This window comes from Mustela putorius, unplaced genomic scaffold (assembly GCF_011764305.1).
Source record: "Mustela putorius furo isolate JIRA1106 unplaced genomic scaffold, ASM1176430v1.1 tig00000460_pilon_pilon_pilon, whole genome shotgun sequence".
In the NCBI taxonomy this organism is placed as follows: Eukaryota; Metazoa; Chordata; class Mammalia; order Carnivora; family Mustelidae; genus Mustela; species Mustela putorius.
In genome coordinates, this window is record NW_025421389.1 from 6,097,379 (window position 1) to 6,111,232 (window position 13,854).

The following is a 13,854-nucleotide window of genomic DNA, read 5'->3' on the forward strand; positions in this document are numbered from 1 at the left end:
CCTCACCTGGTCACCAGAAGAACCCACCTGCCTCTCAATAAGGGATCCACAAAGGACTCTGAGGGTTGGGCTTTGCAGAGCTCCTGGGTGAACTCTGATGGTGGCTCAGGATTAGGAAGTTTGGCCAGAACGGCTGCCCCTCACCTGCCTCCCCACATCGAGCCTCACCCATATTCCTCCTCTCCCCTTCACAGGAGCCTCCTTCTCAGATCCTGTGCCTGGCCTTCCATCTTCTCCCCATGGCTGATGGTCCCTCCGAGGCAAACTCCTAAGGAATCACCATCATTCTACTTTCTATTCTGGGAGCTTCAGAGAGAGCCCAGCTTGATGCCAGGACAAAGGACGGAGAACCTAAAGCACAGAAATCCCAGACCTGTTGTTCTCTTCCATCTAGCATGACCAGGGGCCCAGCTGCTAGTCAAGCCATGCCAGCCAGCAAACCAGTGCCCCAGCATGCCTCCCCAGAGCTTCCTGCACTGACAGGGCCTGCGGGAGCAGACGCAATGGGCACTGAAGCCCTGGAGTGAGGCCAGGCTGGGAGAGAGGTGAAAAGACCCCGGCTGTCAAGTGCAGTGTGGCCTTCCCTGGCTCCCTGCTCCTGGGGCCCAGCATGACCGCACAGGCCATCCGGCCAGGGAATTCTGAAGACTGGAGAGCAGCCCCCTGCCCAGGCATCAGGAACACCCCCTCCCCTCCTCAGAGAGCTGCTCTCAAGTAGACATACCTCTCTGGCTTTCCTCTGGTTCTCATTTCCAGAGCATAAGTCTGTCTTTGATCCCAACTGATGACCACCCTGCATGAGGGGAACCTGAGCCTGCCATCAGGCTCCCCCATACCTCAGGCTGTGGTAGGAGTGGAGCCCCTTACTCTGGCCCCACATCCCCAAGCCTGCTCCTTCCAGTACAGTGAAGGAGGTGGGCCCTTGAGCCAGCACAGGTCATGGACTGACCTGGACTAAGACCATGCAGGTTCCCGTCTAGACACTGCCTCCCCACTGTCCACTGGGCTCCAGGGCCCCTCACCTGGGCTGGGACTGGGGAGGTTAGGAGCCCTCTTTCTGGAGCTCTTGAGAACCACAGACCTCAGGGGCTAACGTGAGCCAGGGGTGGACAAGGTGGAAAGAAGAGGGAGGTAGGGGCAGGTAGGGGCAGCTCCTCTGGTTGGGAGGGGTGGGAGGGAGGGGTAAGGGCCTTGGGTTAACAGAAGGATTTGTGGGAAAGGGGCAGAGATCATCTGGACCCTGACGGGAAAGGAAACCTGAGCACACACTACTTTGGAAAATCATTCTATTTTAAACACATAATGGGAACGAAAACCTCCCTTGTCCCTAAGTTGAGAGCATGAGGAATAAGCCTGCTGCTTGTCCTCCTCTCTCCCCAGTTACCCACCCCCAAGAGCAAGAACAGTGTGCATGTGTTGCCCCCTGTACCAGGAGAGGCCCCTGACAGGGACAGGCCTCTTCTGATTCTCTCACTCATGCTCCTGAAAGTTGGAAGCACAATTTTCCTCCCAAGTGGAGGAAAGGGAAAGGCCTGAGCCTACTGAAGAGGTGTTTATTTTTTAACGCTAACAGCCTCCCCACCCCCCGTTTAAACTCACAGGACCCGTCTGAGGACTGCTGAGAACCCACTCCTGGGTGGGTGGGTAGGAGTCAGTCCAGCAACCTAACATTCAAAAAATAGCCTTGGCTGCCGATTTTGAAATGGATTTAACTTCCCACAGCATTTGTGAAACCATCCAGTGGGATCCTGTCTGTGAGAACCCTGAGACACCTTGTGAGACGTTCCCCAGACTCTTACACTTTCGATGGTGGCTCTGGAATCAACCCCTCGGAGCCAAGTGGGGTGGTGCGGGAGGGAAGGGAGGAGATGTGCACAGGGCACCCACCAAACGGGTGAATTTATGCCCAGGCACGGCACTGCCTCACTCACCAAAACCAGCCCTGAATGCTCAGGTCAGCCTGGCTGGTCTTAGGCCACCTTCTTAGCCAAAAACCCAGGACTCATTTTTCAAGAAATTGATAATGAACAACAAAATGGGATATCCTCTCTCGGTTTTTGTTTTTGTTTTTTTGGCAGATGCTATTTCTGTTCTTTCCACCTAATAGCCTCTCTCTTAGCTGCATGTGTATTTATTTATAATTATAATCCTGGTGGACTGCAGCTTTCATCTTTGTTGGGAATGAGTTTTTTCCAAATCAGAGCTGGGTCCATTACAACAATTTGTTTCCCAGACCCAGTCTGTTCCTGCTCCCCACCACAAAGGAGTGAGGCTGGGGGCTCAGAGCCCCGAGAACAGAGCCTGTGGGGGAGGGCAGAGCCCATGCAGCTGCACCATCTGGTCTGTTTTAATTTAACTGTATTTAATTTGTTTCCAAAATTAAAAGTCAAACATGGTTTTTAACAGCCCTAATCTTCTGCAGCCCTGCCTTACTTTATTCTCAGAAACTGTCTTAACTATCCAACAAGTATTTATTTGGCGGGCATTATTCTAGGATCTAGTACAGAGCAGTGAAAAACCAGAGCACTTGTCTTCATGGTGCTTCCCTCCTTGGGAAACAAGACAGATGGACACTAGGCAAACTGACAGTATTTCAGATGTGATCTGGTCTAAGGAGAAGTATGAGGCCAGATGGGGGTGTCAGAGTGTAGCTGAGGAGGAGCTGATCTCCTCTCCAGGGCCATCAGAAGAGCCTCCCTGATAAGGGTACAGAGCAGAGCTGCAGTGCGCAGACAGGCACTTACCTGGGTCAGAGCTTTCTGGAAAATAGAACTTGCTCCCATGGGGAGAGTACTTAGCATGTTTGAAGATCAGCAAAAAGGCCAGTATGCCTGCAACTGACTGGCAAGGTGGGAAGGGGTAGATGGGAGGTGGGATGGACGCAGTTGATGGAGGGTGCAGAAGCTGTTGGCTCTGGGAACCAGGGCAAAGCTTTTGGCTTCTCTCCCGAGTGAAAAGGTAACTGGAGCCATTGGAAGGTTTGGAGCAAAGGGCCAACATGATCTAACTGACCTGTAAAGAAATCACAGCGGGCAGGGCAGGCTAGGGGAGGCAGCCAATGCTGTGACCCAGGCAGGAGGTGATGGTGAGTCAGAAGAGCAAACCTTGCGGCACTGAGAAGTGGTCAGGTTCTGGACCTGTTTGAGGTACAGCCAGGAGAGGCAGCTGATGGTGTGGCTGTGCCATATGAAAGAGAGGAGCCAAAACTAATCTGAGACAGAGTATAGAACTGCCCATTTCCTGCTACCGGCGGAATGCAGGAGGAATCCCAGAAGAGTCATGGGAGTTTGGTGTCACATGCAGGAAAGAAGGTGAGTGGACACTGAGTGAGCCTGGAGGTAAATATCAGAGAGCATGAATGTTGAGGCTGTTTACAAACCGCCAGTCAGTGAGGCCACCCACAGTGAGTGTGGACAGAAGGAAGTAAAGGCCCAAGGAGCAGGCCTGGAGACCTTCAGCATTTAGAGGTAGGGGTTGTGAAGAGTCTTCTAAAGACCCTATGATGAGGCCATCCAGTAGGGAAGGCCTGGACAGACCATGAATAAATGCTGGAAGATGAGCTTTGCCAAGGGGCTCTGATAGAAGTTGCAGGGCTAGCTGACAGATAAGAAGATCAAGAACAGTAAGTTGGTGCAAAAGGAGCAATGCAGCCCTGCACAGATTTGGATAAAAGCAATTCAAGAGGATTCTTCACTTTACAAAAGGATCACAGTAAGGTTCATTTAAATACCAGTTCCCTATAACATTTTCCAAGAGAAGCCAACTTTTACATACACCTTTGTAAAATCATGCTCAGGTGTAAGGTAAGGCACAATGACACTGCTCCCCAGTGTTGGCCGTGCCCAAGCCCTGGTCTTATCCACGTGTTAGCTTTGTGCTTTCCATTCCAAGGCAATTCAGAAATAGCAGATGAATTTGTGGCACAAGACTGGGGACTTTACCAGTGGCTATGCACCACAAATGCCCCCTTCCTTAGCCAAGCCCAAGATGCAAGCCATGGGGCTGCTGGGAACCTCATGGCCTCCTAGTCTCCAAAGGTCTTTATGGGCTCCAGGCACAGGCACCATCCCAAGGAGGTGTTGGCTTTCTAACTTTGATTACTATTGAAGATAATCCAGTGGCAGTGCAATACAGATGTGATGTGTGAGGAAAACTCACCCACTAATGGAGAGCTCTTGGCTGTCCAGCAGATTCTTACCACCTGCCCACCAGCACCAGAATGGCTTCTGGCCAATGACTTCCCCTCCCCAATGGCACTTCCAATCCACAGTGACACTTCAGGCAGAATGAAGGTCAGAAGGGAGGTGGTAAGGAACCAGGGACTGGATCATCCACTAACCGGGTAAGTCAGTGTCAAGACTCTGAGTGCCAGTTGAGATAAATAGGTGCCTGACCCTACAAGGCCTTTGCCAGTGATGAACAGGGGCACAGACAGGATCAAAAAAGTATCACCAAAAGGGGTTTGATTGAATTCTGCTTTATTGCAATTCAGAACAGTGAACCTGAGCTAACCCAATGGATTCAATCCCTAGAACAAGTGCCTCAAATTTGGACAGACAATTGCAAAGGAAGGCTGCCTCTCCTCCCTACTGCTTAAGTTACAGGAAGTAGAGGGAGCGAGACTGAGCTGGAGGCAAGATCTGGGTTAGGCCTGCAGGCCCCGTGGCTACAGCAACATTCCAGGGAGACTACCTGCCCATGCCCCTGGATCTGGGCCTTTAGATTAGGGTGTGGTTCCTACTAGGCTCTGCATTCCCTCCTCAGGTGATGCTTCTCACTGAGTAAAACTGGAAAGACCTTCTAATTCAGGAAGGTAAGTAGCTGAGTATTTCTGTTTCTTAAGTTTGGCTTGTCATCCTGTCAGATGCAATTAGAGTAGAAATGAGAAGGAGAAAATGTGTGTGTCTCTCAAACGAAGTTTCTTCCAGAATCCCAGAGAAGACTTGGAGGGTTGAGAAGAACAAAGCTGATTCAGGCAAGACATCCACCTGCTTCCCTATCCTCTGCAAATGGTGACAAATCTTCTCTTTCAGATGAAAAGGGCCAGGAGGGGTGTGGCTAAGCACAGGTGAGAACATCATAGGAGCAAATCTGTGTCTAGAAGTCATGCCCAACAGAGGGCCCCAGGTGTCATCAGTGGACATCTGATTAGACAGTCCTCCCTAGAAAGGCACCCCTCTGTCCTCTCTCAGAAGAGAAGGGAAGTAGGGAACATCCCATCAACAAAGCCCAGTCAAGAAGCCACTTAGGTAAGAAGTAAGTCCCTCCTTCCTATCCCACTTTTCTTCTTCAGTTCTTCCAAGTTTAAGGTCTTGAACTGAGCTAGTGGACCCTGCTGAACATGTGGCTGCCTGAGGACACTACTTCAGGAAACTCTCCTGCATGGGTGGGTTGTGAGGCCACAGAGCACCAGGCTCTGGTCAGCTGAGAGGATGGTGGTGCTCTCCTGCTTCCCACCACCAGGGGGCGCGGGGCAGTGCTGCTCATTCAAGGTACTGGCTCCTGCCTAGGTGGGGTGTTTCAGTGAACTGTATCACAGGGCCTGCCATCTTCTCCTCAAAAACAATAACCTGGAGGGGAGAGAAGTGCTGATATATGACAGCAGCAGAGGTTTGTCTTGGAGCCAGATGACAGTGCCTTAGGGGAAAGGACTGAGAACCACGCTGGAAGGAACAGGGACCCACAACTCATTGGCACCAAGGAGGGATGCAGAAGGGGCTGGCTAAACCTTCTGTCCCCTCTCCCACCCTAACAAGCCTAAATAGACTGTGATCTGGGCCTCCCTGGGAAAACACTGTGGTACCGGGGAGGGCTGAGACGAGGGAAGAAGTTGCAAGTGCTCCAACCTGGTTGCTGCCTTGGTCCAACCAGGCACCTGGGAGGTAGAGGGTCTCCTGGGGTCCAATGTTCCAGTAGCGTCCAAGGTTTTGGCCATTGATGAATACAACCCCCTTCTCCCAGCCCTTTAAGCAGAATGGGGAAAGGATTAGTTGACCACAAAAGCCACCAAATATAAAGTCACATGAGAAGACAGAGACGGACACATGCCATGCGCTTCTCTCAGCTTCTAAGATATCAGTGTGAATGAATATTTCAACATCCATGAGGTTAACACATGGGTATTCTATCTCCCGAATCCACTAGCTCTGAGCCTCCTCAGCAAGGTACCCAAATGCACACCTGGACCCTGAAAAGTACCACCCGGTGGTTCTTCTGCTCTGAGTCTACTCCCCCACCCAAGGAAGGCCCTAGAGGCCCTTCAGAGAGGCCAAGACAGAGAATTTCTGGGTGCAGGTGGTATAGAGGGCTCCAGCAAGAACAGGTGGAGGGCTTGGGTTCAGAGCTCTCTGAGGGAAGACTGGAGAACCCAGGCAGGAAGGAGATACAAACCTCCAGCTTCATAAAGGTGTCAAAAGGGGAAAGGGAAATTGGCAAGGCACCCAAAAAGAAAGCAGGGAATGTAGGTACTTCAGGGATAGGGCTCCACTTGTCAACGCTGAACCTATGAATAGAATGGAAGACAAGAAAGAAAAGAGGACACTTTCTCAAATTTGGACTCTGTCCCAAATCTAATTATAAAGGCATTCCAAACCCCACCCCCAACCTATTAATTAATTAAGGTATCACAGAAATTTCCTAGTCTCTAGCGCTGGTACTGCCCCTACCTTGGGCAAGTTGCTCTGGGTCTGTTTATACTTGAGTGGGAGGGTCTAGGGCAGAGCAGTTCTCCAGGCCTTCCTGGCTCTTACTGCACATTATCCATGGCTTCACACACTTCATGGGGTGGGGACTCACCTCTGAAAGAAGCTCTTTTTCATATCCAGGCTGTAGATTCTGAATTTTTTCAGGGGAGAATCATTCAGATAGATATTTCCAATTAAACCTGTGGGAAGGAGGCAAGGAAACATGAATGAGGTCAAAGGCAGGGGCACAACTGACCCAGCTAAGGCCCTGCACATACATGGAGAATTTCTGAAAAGTTCCAGTTAGGATTCCTCCAGAAGTATATACTCCCTACAGAGCTCTTCTTATGGCATAAAACTTTCTCTAGGAATCCCAAAGGAGAAAAGAATGAGTAAAAAGCAGTGTTTGCCAGGACCTCCCAAGGATTTGCAGAGAAGAAAAATTCCGAGGGTAGTGAGAGCAGAGGCCATCGCTGGGTGAGAACAATCTCTAGTCTCTCTCTGAAGGGGAAGCTCCCTTTTGGGGATAAGAATTCCAACACAATAAAATGAGGCCCAAAGGGCAGATAATCAAGAGGTCACAACAGTTCTAACTTAGCTTCAAGGTCAGATTCAGTAGGGTCCTGGATTAAACAGACCTAATAACTCAGCCAAAAATCTTCTACATGACCTGGAATTGAAGATAAATTAAATATTTATATTGTGAACAGATAGCAACATGACTTGGGTATCTGAGTCTAAGGATACACACACACACTTGCATAGTGATTAGCTAGTGGCCTGGGGAAGGGGCCAGCAATATTAGTCCTGGAGCTGCTCCCATGGTACTCACAATCATGGAGCTATTGAGTTTTTTGAGAGGTAATTTGAATAGGCTGGGGATTGCAAACGGGTCTCATGGAGCCTGAAGAATCTAAAGTTGCAGGTACAGGTATGGATGATGTGGGGTGTGTAACTTATAAACACTGAACTGTTCCAAGGGATAAGTACTCCACAGTGAGAGTCCAGAGCATATCTTATCCAGGAACGTGGTGAAGCAAAGACTTAGGGCAGGGTGAGGCTGGCAATCCCTTCCCACAGACAGAAGAGTGAAGGAAGTGAAGATAGCCCTGAAGACAGAGCTCCTTAGGAGAAGAAGCGAAGATCCAGAGAGGAACACTCAGGGATTGTTTAGGGAAAAAAGAGGGTAAGCCTGGACAGTGTTAGAAACTACCATGAAACCTATCTGGAGAGAGCCAAACCCCAGGACCCAAGAAAACCCCAGTGGCTAGGGCCACAGTGCTTCCCAGGCAGGAAAGGAAGAGATGCACAAGTTTCCTCATTACAAAGGCAAACACCCGTGAGAGAGCTGGGAGGCCACCAGCATCTCTTACCATAGTAGTATTTATTTGTCTGAATTCTTTGTTATAACTTACATGAAACCACCTACATTTTGACAGATGAAAAGGAAGAGGCAAACTTAAGCAGAGAAGGTTTAGAAGGCCAGGAAAAATAAAATGAGTTGGAATATTCCTAGGAGAGCACTCCATCAAGAGCATTTTGTTTACTCTATGTACTACCACCTCCTCCCCCCCACAAATGAGATCATCAGTGGGTTTCCACAATGGGTCAAGAAAAGAAATTCTGGGGCACCTGAGTGGCTCAGGCAGTTAAGCATCCAACTGTTGGTTTCAGCTCATGTCATATTCTCAGGGTTGTGAGATAAAGCCCCGTGTCAGGTTCCATGCTCAGCACAGAGTCTGCTTGAGATTCTCTCCCTTTCCCTCACTCTCTTCCCCTCCTCTCACTCACATGTGTGAATGTTCTTTCTCTCTCTCTCCCTCTAAAATAAATACATAAAAACTCAAAAAAAAGGAAAAAAATCTCAGTATGGAGACCCAAGAAGGCAGGGGTCCTATGCCAATTTTGGCTTCCTGGGAATCCCCTTGCTTAAGCTTCACCACCTCTAGCCCAGCCCCAGCAGAGAGTCCTCTGTTAAAGCAGACTACAACCCAGGGAGGTCTGGAGAGGTTTTTTCAGTGTTCCCTGTGTGTTCACCATGGACATGTAAACAAGATGCATAAGGAAGAGGTCAGAACTCACATGGGTCTTTTAAGAAGGCCCATTTCCACCTCTCTCCAGTGGGCTTCCATGAGTTAACTCCATCCGATGGGCTTCAGTGAGTTAGCTCCCTCCAATGGGCCTCTGCAACTTACCTCTCTCCAGTGGGTCTCCATAACCCACCCCCTCCAGTGGGTTTCCATTATCTGCCTCCCTCCAATGGGCCTCCACAAATCTCCTCCAGTGGGTCTCCATGACCCACCTCCCTTCAATGGGTTTCCACAACCCAGTTCCCTCCAATGGGCTACCATGACTCCACCTCACTACAGTCAGCATCCATCATTAGCTGGTGCACTGGTTTGAAGAATAGATATTGAGGCATTGCTGAGGACTAGAAGCTCTTTTCTCAGTACATGCTATGACCCACCTTTGCGTTGGTCATCAATGTTATTCCCGTAGTTGACTCGCCCACGATTCTCCACCAAGATCCTCAGCCTGGTGTAACCCTGCCAGGAACATAGTGGTCAATAATGACCACCTGATTACCCAACCATAAGATCACAGCTGTACCTCAGAGTTTCTTTGTGGAACCCCAGCTCTTCCCTGAACTCTGGGGATGAAAGATTACCCACTGATCAGAAAGCAATGTTTTGCCCCTCTTTCCATCAGCAGCTCTGTGGTTAAGGAGCCTCCTGTCTTCCAAGTCTTCCTCTTTGACTCCCACCAAACCTGCTCAAGAAGCAGCTGGTGCTAGCCATCACCCAGCTCCCCAGGATAACAAACCTGGATCAAAGGAATAACAATCTTCTTCTTTTCATAGTCCAAGAATCCTACAGACACTGTGTTCACAAATACCTGCAAATGAACAGACAGAAAGCATTCATGTGTCAACAGAAGGGAGGCATTTGAGGGATCTCCGATAAGGAAGGAAAGGGGTAACACTATGTGTGTACAGTGGAAACCGGGGTTAGCCAAGCACAGAAGAAAAATGAATGCCCATGATTATAGCTGAAAAGGACGGCAGAGCTGATGGTGATTGGCCATTTCTAGACACTAGTAACAAGCAGATATGTGAGCGTTGAGGAGAGCAAGTCAGATGCATTTGGTAAGGCTTGATGACTACAAAGTCACAGGAAATAAGAGAAGATGCCCCAAGATTAGAGGAGAATTTAATGGTATGGAAATTTAAAAAAATAGTAGAATAGACCAAGGAAACTAGGAGCTGGTTTGTTGAAAGAATCAGTAAGACCAATAAACCCCTAGTGAGATTTATCAAAAATAAAAGAGAAAGGACCCAAATAAATAAAATTGTGAATGAAAGAGGGGCAATCACAACCAACACCAAAGAAATACAAACAAATTTAAGAACATATTATGAGCAACTATATGCCAACAAATTAGACAATCTGGACAAAATGGATGCATTCCTAGTGACCTAGGAAGTGAACCAGGAAGAAGTAAAAAACCTAAACAGACCCATACCCAGCAAAGAAATTGAATCAGTAATCAAATATCTCCCAATAAACAAGAGTCCACGGCCAGATGGCTTCCCAGTGGAATTCTACCAAATATTTAAAGAAGAATTAATACCAATTAATACCTATTCTTCTGAAATTCTTCTGAAACTGTTTCAAAAATAGAAATGGAAGGAAACTTTCTGAACTCATTCTATGAGGTCAGCCTTACCTTGAAAACCAAAAAAGATCCAAAACCAAAAAAGATCCCACCGAAAAGGAGAATTACAGACCAATGATGAACATGAATAAAAAAATTCTCGCCAAGATACTAGCTAATAGGATCCAACAGTACATTCAAAGGATTATTCACCACAACCAAGTGGGATTTATTCCTGGGCTTCAAGGATGGTTCAACATCCACAAATCAATCAATGTGAAACATCATATTAATGAAAGAAAGGACAACAACCATATGATCTTCTCAACTGATTCAGAAAAAGCATCTGATAAAATACAGCATCCTTTCTTAATTAAAACTCTCCACACTGTAGGGATAGAGGGAACATACATGCATAAAAGCTATATATGAAAAACCCATAGTGAATATCATTCTCAATGGGGAAAAACTGAGAGCTCTTCCCCTAAGGTTAGGAACATGACAGGCATGTCCACTCTCACTACTGTTGCTCAACATAGTACTAGAAGTTCTAGCCTCAGCAATCAAAGAACAAAAAGAAATAAAAGGCATCCAAATCAGCAAAGAAGTCAAATTTTCACTCTTCACAGATGACATGATACTCTATGTAGAGAACCCAAAAGACTCTACCCCAAAATTGCTGGAACTGATAAAGGAATTCAGCAAAGTGGCAAAATATAAAATAAATACACAGAGTTCAGTTGCATTTCTGTACACTAACAGTGAGGCAGAAGAAAGAGAAATTGAGGAATTGATCCCATTTACAATAGCACCAAAAACAAGAAGATATCTAGGAATAAACCTAACCAAAAAGATAAAAGATCTATATTCTGAAAACTATAGAACACTTATGAAAGAAATGGAGGAAGACACAAAGAAATGGAAAAACATTCAATGCTCATGGCTTGGAAGAATAAATATTCTTAAAATATACATGCTACTTAAAGCAATATAATCCCTATCAAAACACCATCAACATTTTTCACAGAGCTATAACAAACAATCCTAAAACTTGTATGGAATCAGAAACAATCCCAAATAGCCAAAGTAATGTTGAAAAAGAAAATCAAAGCTGGGGCATCACAATTCCAGACTTCAAGCTTTATTACAAAGCTATAATCATCAAGACAGTATGGTACTGGCACAAAAAAAGACACATAGATCAATGGAACAGAATAGAGAACCCAGAATTGGACCCTCAACTCTATGGTCAACTAATCTTTGACAAAGCAGGAAAGAATATACAACAGGAAAAAGACAGTCTCTTCAGTAAGCGGGGTTGGGAAAATGCAACAGCCAGATGCAGAATGAAACTGACCACTTTCTTACAGCATACACAAAAATAAATTCAAAATGGATGAAAGACCTAATATAAGACAAGAATCCATCAAAATCCTAGAGAAAAACACAGGCAACAATCTCTTGATCTTGGCCACAGCAACTTCTTGCTAGACACATCTCCAAAAGCAAGAGAAACAAAAGCAAAAATGAACTATTGAGACTTCATCAAGATAAAAAGCTTTTGCACAGCAGTCAACAAACTAAAAGGTAACTATGGAATGGGAGAAGATATTTGCAAATGTCTTATCAGATAAAGGGCTAGTATCCAAAATCTATAAAGAAGTTATCAAATTCAACACCCAAGAGATGGAGAGGAGAAGGGAGTTGGGGGAAATTGGAGATGAACCATGAGAGATGAACCATGAGAGACTGTGGACTCTGCACAAAACTCTGAGGGTTGTGGAGGGGCGGGGAATGGGAGGTTGGGTGAGCCTGGTAGTCAGTATTATGGAGGGCACATATTGCATGGAGCACTGGGTGTGGTGCATAAGCAATAAATTATGGATCACTGAAAAGCAATTTAAAAAATAAATAAAAATTAAAAAAAAAATTCAACACCCAAATAAACAAAAAAATCTGGTCAAGAAATGGGCAGAAGACATGAACAGACATTTCTCCAAAGAAGACACACAAATGGCCAACAGACACATGAAAAAATGTTCAACATCAGAGAAATACATATAACCACAATGAGACACCACCTTACAGTGGCCAGAATGGCTAAAATTAACAAGTCAGGAAACAGCAGATGTTGGTGAGGATGCGGAGAACGGGGGGATGTAAACTGCAGCCTCTCTGGAAAACAGTATGGAGGATCCTCAAAAAGTTAAAAATAGAGCTACCCTATGACCCAGCAATTGTACTATTAAGTATTTATCCAAACGATATAAACACAATGATTTGAAGGGGCACATGCACTCCAATGTTTATAGCAGCAATGTCCAAAATAGCCAAACTATGGAAAGAGCCCAGTTGTCCATTGACAGATGAGTGGATAAAGAAGATGTGGTATATATATAGATATGACTCAACCATCAAAAAGAATGAAATCTTGCCATTTGCATCGATGTGGATGGAGCTAGAGTATACTATGCTAAGCAACATAAGTCAGTCAGAGAAAGACAAATACCATATGATTTCCTTCATGTGGAATTAAGAAACAAAACAGATGAACATAAGGGAAAGGAAAGAAAAATAAAGTAAAATGCAAACAGAGAGGGAGACAAGCCATAAGACACTCTGAACTATAGGAAACAAACAGAGGGTTGATGGAGGGAAGGTGGGCGGAAGGATAGGGTAACTGCGTGGTGGACATTAAGGAGGGCACTTGAATATATGAGCACTGGGTGTTACATGCAACTGATGAATCACTAAATTTTACCTCTGAAACTAATAATGCAGTGTATATTAATTAATTTGAATTTCAAATTTAAAAAAAAAAGAGAGAAATCACCCCTACCTGTCCGCGGTCACGCACAAGACCACTAAGGATGCCCGATGAAGCAATGGTGGTCTCATACAGAGTGTACCCAAAGGACTGTCCATTTCCATTATTTACTGGCAGGTTTTCCATATTGACTGGTTTTTCAGAATTGACTGGCTGCATAGAGGAGAGTATGGAGAGATAAGGCTAGGCAGAGGAGAAAAGAGGCAGCAACCTCACCTTGAGACTTCTGGGGGAGTGCAGGGTAGCAGACAGATCCCCATCTGGGACTAGGGGTTTGGGGGAAGAGGACCTCTAACCTTTTCTTCTAGTTTGACCTCTCACTATACAAACATGGAGAGCCAATCCAGTTGATAGGCTCTCCAAGCTCCAAAATTCTGATTTTTGACTTCTCATCTCATTAGCCCTAGGGCTGTCCAGGGTCAAAGGGATGGCAGATGTGTGATAACAATAGAATGAAGCCTGGAAATGTACCAGACCTGTAGCCTTTCAACCTGCCTTCATTTCTGCATCACTACACTCCATTGGGTTAGCTCCAGGGGTGCACCCTCTTCTCAGAGGGGATACAGCCCATTCACATGCCTCTTTACCCTCCTCCCTGTCCACCAAGGCTGGAGAGAGACTACTACCTACTGTATTACCCAGTTTTTCTTCAAGTTATTTTTGTTCCTTTCCACTCCATACTCTAACACA

At 46.3% G+C, this 13,854-nt stretch overlaps 2 protein-coding genes across 5 annotated transcripts in view; one reads left to right on the top strand and one right to left on the bottom strand.

Moving 5' to 3' along the window:
- The window catches only part of B3GAT1 (beta-1,3-glucuronyltransferase 1), a 30,006-nt gene extending 27,594 nt beyond the window's left edge, over positions 1 to 2,412 (top strand). For both annotated transcript variants that reach the window (XM_045080326.1, XM_045080325.1), the window contains exon 7: positions 195 to 2,412. The gene's annotated coding sequence lies outside the window, so the exon portion shown is untranslated. The remainder of the gene's footprint in view (positions 1 to 194) is intronic.
- A 2,049-nt stretch (positions 2,413 to 4,461) lies between these two features.
- The window catches only part of LOC101672478 (beta-galactosidase-1-like protein 2), a 47,536-nt gene continuing 38,143 nt past the window's right edge, over positions 4,462 to 13,854 (bottom strand). Inside the window, exons 13-19 of one of the 3 annotated variants that reach the window (XM_004763970.3) lie at positions 13,177 to 13,317; positions 9,507 to 9,578; positions 9,151 to 9,229; positions 6,796 to 6,883; positions 6,391 to 6,502; positions 5,847 to 5,963; positions 4,462 to 5,570 (exon numbers count right to left, since the gene is read on the bottom strand). In XM_004763970.3, the coding sequence (XP_004764027.1) occupies positions 5,484 to 5,570; positions 5,847 to 5,963; positions 6,391 to 6,502; positions 6,796 to 6,883; positions 9,151 to 9,229; positions 9,507 to 9,578; positions 13,177 to 13,317 (696 nt within the window). In that variant the 3' untranslated portion in view covers positions 4,462 to 5,483. The other 2 variants (XM_045080324.1, XR_006606865.1) reach the window with 2 other exon arrangements.